Source organism: Halichoerus grypus, chromosome 2 (genome assembly GCF_964656455.1).
Source record: "Halichoerus grypus chromosome 2, mHalGry1.hap1.1, whole genome shotgun sequence".
NCBI classification, from domain to species: Eukaryota; Metazoa; Chordata; class Mammalia; order Carnivora; family Phocidae; genus Halichoerus; species Halichoerus grypus.
Window position 1 is genome coordinate 171,390,340 of NC_135713.1, and position 11,374 is coordinate 171,401,713.

Below are 11,374 nucleotides of genomic sequence, written 5' to 3' on the forward strand. Positions count from 1 at the left end.
ACTCAAATACATAGAGGCTAAAGAGCATCCTACTAAAGAATGAATGGGTCAACCAGGAAATTAAAGAAGAATTTAAAAAATTCATGGAAACCAATGAAAATGAAAACACAACTATTCAAAATCTTTGGGATGCAGCAAAGGCAGTCCTAAGAGGAAAGTATATAACAATACAAGCCTTTCTCAAGAAACAAGAAAGGTCTCAAGTACACAACCTAACCCTACACCTAAAGGAACTGGAGAAAGAACAGCAAATAAAGCCTAAACCCAGCAGGAGAAGAGAAATCATAAAGATCAGAGCAGAAATCAATGAACTAGAAACCAAAAGAAGAGTAGAACAGATCAATGAAACTAGGAGCTGGTTCTTTGAAAGAATTAACAAGATTGATAAACCCCTGGCCAGACTTACCAAAAAGAAAAGAGAAATGACCCAAATCAACAAAATCATGAATGAAAGAGGAGAGATCACAACCAACACCAAAGAAATACAAACAATTATAAGAACATATTATGAGCAACTCTATGCCAGCAAATTAGATAACCTGGAAGAAATGGATGCATTCCTAGAGATGTATCAACTACCAAAACTGAACCAGGAAGAAATAGAAAACATGAACAGACCTATAACCACCAAGGAAATTGAAGCAGTCATCAAAAATCTCCCAACAAACAAAAGCCCAGGGCCAGATGGCTTCCCAGGGGAATTCTACCAAACATTTCAAGAAGAATTAATACCCATTCTACTGAAACTGTTCCAAAAAATAGAAATGGAAGGAAAACTTCCAAACTCATTTTATGAGGCCACCATTACCTTGATCCCAAAACCAGACAAAGACCCCATCAAAAAGGAGAGTTACAGACCAATATCCCTGATGAACATGGATGCAAAAATTCTCACCAAAATACTAGCCAATAGGATCCAACAGTACATTAAAAGGATTATTTACCACGACCAAGTGGGATTTATCCCTGGTTGCAAGGTTGGTTCAACATCCACAAATCAATCAACGTGATACAATACATTAACAAAAGAAAGAACAAGAGTCATAGGATCCTCTCAATAGATGCAGAAAAAGCATTTGACAAAGTACAGCATCCTTTCTTGATCAAAACTCTTCAGAGTATAGGCATAGAGGGTACATACCTCAATATCATAAAAGCCATCTATGAAAAACCTACAGCAAATTTCATTCTCAATGGGGAAAAACTGAGAGCTTTCCCCCTAAGGTCAGGAACGTGGCAGGGATGTCCACTATCACCAGTGCTATTCAACAGAGTATTAGTCCTAGCCACAGCAATCAGACAACAAAAAGAAATCAAAGGCATCCAAATCGGCAAAGAAGAAGTCAAACTCTCACTCTTTGCAGATGATATGATACTTTCTGTGGAAAACCCAAAAGACTCCACCCCAAAACTGCTAGAACTCATACAGGAATTCACTAAAGATATAAAATCAATGCACAGAAATCAGTGGCATTCCTATACACCAACAACAGGACAAAAGAAAGAGAAATTAAGGAGTCCATCCCATTATACAATTGCACCCAAAACCTTAAGATACCTAGGAATAAATCTAACCAAAGAGGCAAAGGATCTGTACTCAGAAAACTATAAAATACTCATGAAAGAAATTGAGGAAGACACAAAGAAATGGAAAAACGTTCCATGCTCGTGGATTGGAAGAACAAATATTGTGAAGATGTCAATGCTACCTAGAGCAATCTACACATTCAATGCAATCCCCATCAAAATACCATCCACTTTTTTCAAAGAAATGGAACAAATAATCCTAAAATTTGTATGGAACCAGAAAAGACCCCGCATAGACAGAGGAATGTTGAAAAAGCAAAGCAAAGCTGGCGGCATCACAATTCCGGACTTCCAGCTCTATTGCAAAGCTGTCATCATCAAGACAGTATGGTACTGGCACAAAAACAGACACATAGATCAATGGAACAGAATAGAGAGCCCAGAAATGGACCTTCAACTCTATGGTCAACTAATCTTCGACAAAGCAGGAAAGAATGTCCAATGGAAAAAAGACAGTCTCTTCAACAAATGGTGTTGGGAAAATTGGACAGTCACACGCAGAAGAATGAAACTGGACCATTTCCTTACACCACACACAAAAATAGACTCATAATGGTTGAAAGACCTAAATGTGAGACAGGAGTCTATCAACATCCTAAAGGAGAACACAGGCAGCAACCTCTTCGACCTCAGCCGCAGCAACTTCTTCCTAGAAACATCGCCAAATGCAAGGGAAGCAAGGGCAAAAATGAACTATTGGGACTTCATCAAGATAAAAAGCTTTTGTACAGCAAAGGAAACAGTCAACAAAACCAAAAGACAACCGACAGAATGGGAGAAGATATTTGCAAATGACATATCAGATAAAGGGCTAGTATCCAAAATCTATAAAGAACTTATCAAACTCCACACCCAAAGAACAAAGAATCCAATCAAGAAATGGGCAGAAGACATGAACAGACATTTTTCCAAAGAAGACATCCAAATGGCCAACAGACACATGAAAAAGTGCTCAACATCACTCGGCATCAGGGAAATCCAAATCAAAACCTCAATGAGATACCACCTCACACCAGTCAGAATGGCTAAAATTAACAAGTCAGGAAACGACAGATGTTGGCGGGGATGTGGAGAAAGGGGAACCCTCCTACGCTGTTGGTGGGAATGCAAGCTGGTGCAGCCACTCTGGAAAACAGTATGGAGGTTCCTCAAAAAGTTGAAAATAGAGCTACCATACGATCCAGCAATTGCACTACTGGGTATTTACCCCAAAGATACAAATGTAGGGATCTGAAGGGGTACGTGCACCCCGATGTTTATAGCAGCAATGTCCACAATAGCCAAACTGTGGAAAGAGCCAAGATGTCCATCAACAGATGAATGGATAAAGAAGAGGTGGTATATATATACAATGGAATATTATGCAGCCATCAAAAGGAATGAGATCTTGCCATTTGCAACGACGTGGATGGAACTGGAGGGTATTATGCTGAGCGAAATAAGTCAAAAAGAGAAAGACATGTATCATATGACCTCACTGATATGAGGAATTCTTAATCTCAGGAAACAAACTGAGGGTTGCTGGAGTGGGGGGTGGGGTGGGAGGGATGGGGTGACTGGGTGATGGACACTGGGGAGGGTATGTGTTCTGGTAAGTGCTGTGAATTGTGCAGGACTGTTGAATCTCAGATCTGTACCTCTGAAACAAATAATGCAATATATGTTAAGAAAGAAAAAAAGAAGAAGAAGAATGTAGCAGGAGGGGAAGAATGAAGGGGGGGAAATCGGAGGGGGAGAAGAACCATGAGAGACGATGGACTCTGAAAAACAAACTGAGGGTTCTAGAGGGGAGGGGGTTGGGAGGATGGGTTAGCCTGGTGATGGGTATTGAGGAGGGCACGTTCTGCATGGAGCACTGGGTGTTATGCATAAACAATGAATCATGGAACACTATATCTAAAACTAATGATGTAATGTATGGGGATTAACATAACAATAAAAAAATTTAAAAAAAAAAAAAAAAGAAAGAAAAAAAAAGAAGAAGATAGCAGGAGGGGAAGAATGAAGGGGGCGAAATCGGAGGGGTAGACGAACCATGAGACACGATGGACTCTGAAAAACAAACTGAGGGTTCTAGAGGGGAGGAGGGTGGGAGGATGGTTTAGCCTGGTGATGGGTATTAAAGAGGGCACATTTTGCATGGAGCACTGGGTGTTATGCACAAACAATGAATCATGGAACACTACATCTAAAACTAACGATGTAATGTATGGTGATTAACATAACAATAAAAAATTTTTAAAAAAGGATTTACAGGTAGATGATAGATAGATGATAGATAGATAGATAGATAATAGATAATAGATGATAGATAGATGGTGGTTGGTAGAAATACACACATAGATCATAGGGTATGTATATGTTCAACCACCAAACCCTTGTTCAAATACTGCCAAATATTTTTCAAACCTATCACATCAATTTACACCCACGCCCACCAGCAATGTATGAGGGCTAGAGTTTTTCCACATTTGGCATTGCAACACTTCTTTCTGTTAATTCTTTTTAAGTTAGCCATTCTGCTTATGAGTATAATTCCCCATAATCCACATAGTTGTGGTTTAAATTTTCATTTTACTCGTGACTAAGGAGGCTGAGCATCTATTCAAATGTTTGTTGGATATCTTCTATCATGAAGTTCTAGACCATGTCTTTTGTCCATTTTTAGATTGCTTAGATTTAGATTTTGTCCATTTGTAGTTTTTCTTTTTATTATGAATTAGTAGAAGTATTTTCTATATTCTGAATAAGAATTGTCAGGTGTGCAAATTGAAATACCTTCTCATAATCTGTGTGGTTTTCCTTTCCACTCCCTTAAAGATGCCTTTCCATGAAAACAGTCTCCTAATTTTAATATGGTCCATTTATCAGTATGTTCGTTTATGGTTTGTCCTTCGGTTTTCTATTTAAGAAAATTTTTTAAACCATCCATTTCAGAGCAAGCTTTTGTCCCCTGTGAAATCTGTGTAGGCTGGAAGCCTTCACAACCAGATACAATTTTTTTAAAGATTTTATTTATTTGTCAGAGAGAGAGTGAGTGAGCACAAGCAGGGGGAGCAGCAAGCAGAGAGAGAAGCAGGCTCCCTGCTGAGCAGGAAGCCCAACTCGGTACTCAATCCCAGGACCCCGGGATCATGACCTGAGCCAGCCACAGGCAGATGCTTAACTGACTGAGCCACCCAGGTATTCCCACGACCAGACACAATTTAAGCCAGGCCTCAAATGATTCCATGGGATACTATAAGCAAATACAGAGATAGGAGAGAAGGTGGTGTGAAGGGAGGAGTAAGGAAGCAGTCTTGCACTGTTTTTGGGAGTGGTGGAGGGACCTCCGTCCTCCAGGGCCACAAATGTGGTATTCTCTTCCTCTGCAGGCTTGCCTTTCTCTGGAGAGGGCCAGCCTGGGGGGCAGAGGGGCAGAGAATGCCAGTTAGTGTTGGCTCACTTCCTGCTCATTAGCCACTCCTGCAGGCAGAGATCTGTCTGTAAAGTGGAAAGATTGTACTATCTGAATATTCCTTAGAGCTTTAAAGAACAAAATGAGATGGACAGGGAGAAGGGTAAGTCCAGGGTGTCCCAGCTCTGCTTCCCTGAACAGTTTTAGTTTTCAGCAGTGGTAGATCACAGCTTGCCAATAAGTTATTCCATGAGAATAGACTTCAGTGGGTAAACAAACCTCTGAAAACCACAACATTGCGTAGTGAAGCCAGTTCCAGTATGCGCTGATCTAAGAGGGCAGGTCGCTAAGACTCCCCGGGGCTACTAGAGGCAGCCTGTAGGATGCTTGCATGCCAAGACGCTGCAGCAACAAAGTGATTCTAAACTTACAGATTCTGCAGTTCTGGGAGACTTCTATTGTATAAAGATCATTGAGCTGAAAAAGAGCTAGCTGAACGTCTGCTCTAAACATAACTGAGTAACTGGCGTCCGATTTCCATAAGCTCCCACTCTGACCGGTGGGCCTGAGTGGATTTTCAGGTCTCCAGAGGATACCATCCATTTGGAACCATCATCAAATAATCCCAGAAGGTCTCAGGATTTCTTTCCCCAGTGCAGGGTCACCTTGGTTCTATGACAGCAGGCTCCTCTGGGGAAGGCTTAGCGAAGCCTATGAGTTTCCAGATTGAGCAAAAATATTGCCAAGGGCAAAGTTATGCAGAAAAAAATTACTCATTGTTTTTTTTTTTTTTTTAAGATTTTATTTATTTATTTGACAGAGAGAGAGACAGCGAGAGAGGGAACACAAGCAGGGGGAGTGGGAGAGGGAGAAGCAGGCTTCCCGCGGAGCAGGGAGCCCGATGCGGGGCTCGATCCCAGGACCCTGGGATCATGACCTGAGCCGAAGGCAGACGCTTAAAGACTGAGCCACCCAGGCGCCCCCAAAATTACTCATTGTTTATTGAAACTCAAATTTAACCAACTATCCTGTATTTCACCTGGCAACCTGGCATTGCAGGGCCCTTCCTGGTCTTCCTGGTCTGGGGATTCCGAGTCTCTGAACTGGCTTAGTTCTGATAACTGGGTAAGAGGCCCTGGATCTCTCCTACAAGAACTTATATTAGCTTTCTGTCCATGAAACCTAAAATTTTCTGCCTAAAGTCAAGCTGCATCTTAGTAAGCATCCCATCCATTTCATGTCTAGGGATCCCATAATCGCTGCCACAGATCCCTGGGGCTCCTTGGGGTAATCGTACCCACCTTGTCTCTGCTGCTCATTAAGCAGCACTGTCCAGCCTCTCCTATCCTGGATCCCACTCCTCCCACCAAGATCCAAACCTAGATTACAGCATGGTTGCCCCAGCATGGGCCCCAGACCAGAGGCACGATGAGCATCAGCTGGTTACTGGTTAGAAATGGAGGTTATTGGCACCGTGCTGAGCACTTGGCGTGCATTACCTTCTTCAACTCTGACATCAGAATGAGGTAATAATTAACCATCAGTTTCCTCTTAGAGGCTCAGAGAGGTAAGCAATGTGCTCCAAATCACATAACCAGTAAATGGTGGATCTAGGACTTGAAGCCATGTCTGGCTGACTCCAGATCCCAGGCTCCTAAACCCCTATGAGATATCAGGTCCTGAAGCAGAGGGAAGGACAGACAGGAGTCCTTACAGCCAGGAGGGTTTGGATGTCCCTTTACCCACTCAATTTGGAGGGAAGTTCAGGGTGCATGTGTAGGAGTGGCTACCAGTAGGGATAACTACAAAGCTCAGGCAGTCCAATTCATTGATATAAGCATACTTGCTGAAAATTCGGGATTCAGTGTGTTGGCACAAGTACCTGGAAGTGATGTTAATGCTCGGTTAGATGGGCTGATTGGAGTCTAGGCTTAAAAAGAAGCCTGCAGGGGCGCCTGGGTGGCTCAGTCATTTAGCGTCTGCCTTCATCTCAGGTCATGATCCCGGGATCCTGGGATCAAGTCCCGCATCGGGCTCCTTGCTCAGCGGAGAGTCTGCTTCTCCCTCTGCCTGCCACTCTCCCTGCTTGTGCTCTCTCCCTCTCTCTCTCTCTGAGACAAATAAAAGTAAATAAATCTTAAAAAAAAAAAAAAAAAAAGAAGCCTGCAGTTAATGAAGCTGTAATGCTGGGACTTCCTGGGGATGGTAGGAAGGAGTCCAAAGGCTCAGGGGTGGATCTGTTGAAATGGATCTATATGCTCAAGCTGCTCAGCCATCCACTAACTGCACTCCCCGGGAAGGCCCGCAGACAGGTCCTTTGTCAGGGTTCTCTGGTGACTTCGCTATAGATCAGAGATGGCCATGGGATATGCTGTAACTCCGTGGATCTCAAACTTGAGTGCACACCAGAATCACCTGCAGGCTTGTTAGAACACAGTCAGCCACACAACTACCTGTGATGCTTTAAGTAATCATGATGCCAACAGATGCTTTTATGGTGCTTCTAAAATAGATGAGCAACCCAATCCCAGAATCCCATGTAGAAGGACAATTTCCAGGAGCAGCTTCTGGTCCTGGGCCCAAACCTATGCCAGTCAGGGTCCTAGTAAAGGATAGATTACACTTAAATTTGAATGATCTGGGAACGGATTGATAAAGAGGTTGTTTAGCAAGATGTGGGCTGAGTGTGGAGAAACCAAAGGGGTGTTTTAGTACTCTGAGGCTAGTAACAATGTGGGGACTGCCCCTAGACCCAAGGACAAAAGGATGGGGGATACCCTCCCCACCTTGCCCCCCGGAGAGAAAAGAAAGCCATTGGTTGAAGGCTGCATCCAGGCTGAGGCCCACAGCCCCTCACCTTACTCTTCTCTCTCTCCCACACCTCGAGGAGCTCCCTAGTGCCCAAGCCCAAGCCGAAGCCAGAAGACCTGCAGTCCAGCTGATCCAATCCACACAGGTTGGCTTCCTGGGCCAGAGAAGAGGATGGACAAGAATGGAATGTGTGTCCGGAGGGACAAGTTTCCTTTCTCATGTCACTCTTGACAAGTGTTTGTGTCAAAGTTACGTAAGACTCGTAACATGAGTTGGAGTGCACACTTTTGATTTTCTCAGGAACAAATTGTGTAAGACTGGAATTATTCATTTTTGGAATGCTTGAAGGAACTAGCTATTAAAGCCTTTGGAGCCAGAGGATGTTTTGTGGGAGGATTTTCAATGACTGATTCCATTTTTTCAGTAGTTTTAGAATTACTCTTTTTTTTTTTTTCATTTTTCTTTGGCAGTCTGGTAAGTTATATTTTTTAGGAAATCATCCATTTCATCTAAATTAAATTTATTGGCATAAGGGTCCAATTTTCCTTCTGGAGTCCACGGGCTCTGTGGCGACACCCTCTTCCTTTGTTCTGCTGTGGCAATCTGTGCTTTTTGCTTTTTTCCGTGGTCAGTCTCGGGAGAGCATTAGAGGCTTGTCCAAGAACTGACTTTGAGCATCCATCCATCCTTTCTAGTGCATATGATTTTCTGTTTCACTAATCCTAGCTTTTTATTTCTGTGCTTTTACCCTCACCGGACTTGTTTTGCTAGAGGGGAAAGACCCACTAGACTAGAAAGCCGAGGGAAAACGATTCCAGGCAGGTGCAAAGCATAAGCAAAGTCTGGGAGCCGGGAGGGAGCATGGAATGGATCACTCAGGCCAAGTGTCCTGCCAGGTGGTATCCTGCAGTCCAAGGCTGCCCCCCTCCCACCGGGCCCACGGGGACCCCCACCCCAAGCTCCAGCTCAGCTACATGCTCGTTGCAGGGGGGAGGGGTGGCAGGCACAGAAGCAAAGAGCTCACTCTGCTCTACCCTGCAACTTCCTTCCCGGCAGGAGCTCTAGAAACTCCATGGTCCTTCCAGAAAACAAGGTGCCTGGACAAATCAGTGCGCTTCAAACCATAGCTCTCTGGGCCTGAGTGGCAGAAGGGGACACAAAGATGTGACAAGAGGAGCCCCTGCCTTTAAAAGCGGGCTTTGATTCATCTCAGGTATGACCCTGCCACATAAAACTGCTCGGAGAAAGTCTTCCGCGCCCAAGACAGTGGGAAAGGCCGTGGTGATCGTATATAGACAGACCAGCTTTCTCTTCTGGAACCGCCACTCACTTCCCACAAGGCTTTGGACCAGTGACCTCAGGTCCTTGCGCCTCAGCGTCTTCATCTGTGAATGGGCATGATGATAACGGGATATACCCGGTCAGGACCAAACACATCGCCCGTGTAAAGCCCTCGCGTGGCGCTCTTTCTCTGGTTGTGGAGAAAGCAACCCACGGGACAGCTCCGCGGATCACTCCCATGGCCAATGGTGGCACATCTGTGCTCCGGCTTCCTCTCTGTGGCCTGGGCAGCTGAAGGAAACTGTGCCTGCCCTGCGGCAGCCCGCAGCTTCCTGCTTGAAATTCCTGGAAAACTCGGGTAGCCAACCTCCAGCTCAGCACATTCAGGAGTGCCCTGCATCTTAACTTGACCCTGACCCTGCCCAGGCAAACGTCCCTCTGGGAGCTCCCACCCTCTCTGCTTCCTCTAAAAGGCTGGCAGAGCCACCTGCGTTGCAGAGAAGCTGAGACGGGCCCAGACACCCCCAGCTCTCGCTCACGCCCAGTCTCCCTGCTCCCCGCCGACATGAAGGTCTCCACAGCGCTTCTGTACCTGCTGCTCACAGCCGCCGCCTTCAGCCCCCAGGTGCTCGCCCAGCCAGGTGAGCCCGTCCCTCCCTCCTTCCCGTTCTCTCTCCTCCTTTTTGTTTTCTTCTCCTTCTAGAAAGCCCGAAGCTGAAGTGCCCCACTTCTGAGCCTACCCGAGCAGTGGGAGTCCTCAGAGCTTCACTTAAATGTCTAATTTTAAAGACAGGAAGCTGAAGGCCAAGTTGGGTGCAGGAGGGTTCCTACCCACCCACCTCCAGCCATTGCAGAGCCAGAGGAAAACCTAAGCCGCTCGCTCCAAACCCAGGGCCTTTTCTTTGACCCCGGTTGAGCTTCCCAAATACTGTATCTGGAGCACCGGAGCCAGGACCTGTCCCACTGGCCTGCCCCGGTCAGCAACGATGCATCCTCAATGCGCAGCTGAGATGTTCTAGTTCTACCCCCGTCTCAGGACTCTGGGCCAGGAGTGCTGGACCTGAGGTGGATAAGATCCACATCGACCTCTTTCCTTTCCTTTCCCTACAGGCACTTCCTGCTGTATTCAAGCTGATAAAAACCTAGCGCCTCCTAGAAGGCTTTGTCTCTGACCTTATTTCTAGATGCACTCAGCGCCCTATTCACTTGCTGTTTCACATTTAACAATAAGAAGATCCCCTTGCGGAAGCTGGAGAGCTATCGAATCACCAGCAGCCACTGTCCCCGGGAAGCTGTCATGTAGGTAGAAAAACCCTGCTCACCCCCTACCTGACCACACCCCATTCCCACGTCCCCTGATCCAAAGTTCCACCCCAGAAGACAGGCATCAGACCACTTTGGGATCTTATACTCGGGGGATAAGATTTTACCAGACTATGATTGCATCATAAACAGGCCTGGAGAGGGCCGGGTCCTCCACCTGCTCCCTGAATGGGCGCTAGCTCACAGTCTCAACGTTGCTTTGGCTGAGGCCAGGCCAGCTTCTCCAGGGCCTCCGAGAAAAGTGACTACTTCCAAAGTCCCCTTCTTTCCACACCCCGACTTCCTCCTGTCCCACCCTACAGAGGATCCCTCCCCTGTAGTGGGTGGACCAGGCAGGTTTGAGAGTCCAGTGAGGCATCTCTTGGGTAAAACACTGATTTCCACCTAACTGTGCAGCCCTCTTTCATCCATAGCTTCAGTACAAAACTGGCCAAGGCTATCTGTGCTGACCCAAAGGAGAAGTGGGTCCAGGATTATGTGAAACACCTCAATCAAAAACCTCATACCCTGAGGACTTGAACTCTTCAAGCCACACTAAGACCAAGCCAAGTATGAGAATCGAATGACTGTTTATTCTCCTCCAGCTTCCCCAGCTAGACCCTGGACTAATTTTACTATAGTTTCAAATAGTGTGCTGTTTTGTGATGCAAAAAATGTACTATGTCTTAAGTAATATTTAATGTTATTTGAATTGTTGCTGGTTTGGGGCTTATTTTGAATACTGGGGATCTTTTTTTTAAAGCAAGGCCTTGAGCCAGTTGCTTCCTGTCATCAGCCGGGGTTCCATTCCTTGTAAGCTGCAGGCAGCGGGTCTGTCTCCTGCCTAACCCCCTGGCTGATGCATGTGCCTACAAATCATGGAGATGAAGGGCTACTGCAATCCGGGGAGGGGAGGGCCTTGTGAATGTAAGGTGCAGCTAAATATGTTATTACGAAAGGAGAATGCCATTCGTAAGATTGTTGACTTTTTGCAGA

General features: G+C 45.6%; 1 protein-coding gene across 1 annotated transcript; it reads left to right on the plus strand.

Moving 5' to 3' along the window:
- Window positions 1-9,500: 9,500 nt before the first annotated feature.
- Window positions 9,501-11,374, plus strand: LOC118532245 (C-C motif chemokine 13-like). Its single transcript, XM_036086661.2, has 3 exons — window positions 9,501-9,717; window positions 10,261-10,375; window positions 10,813-11,374. Exons 1-3 carry the CDS (start codon window positions 9,642-9,644, stop codon window positions 10,916-10,918), a joined length of 297 nt encoding a protein of 98 aa, XP_035942554.2. The 5' UTR covers window positions 9,501-9,641; the 3' UTR covers window positions 10,919-11,374.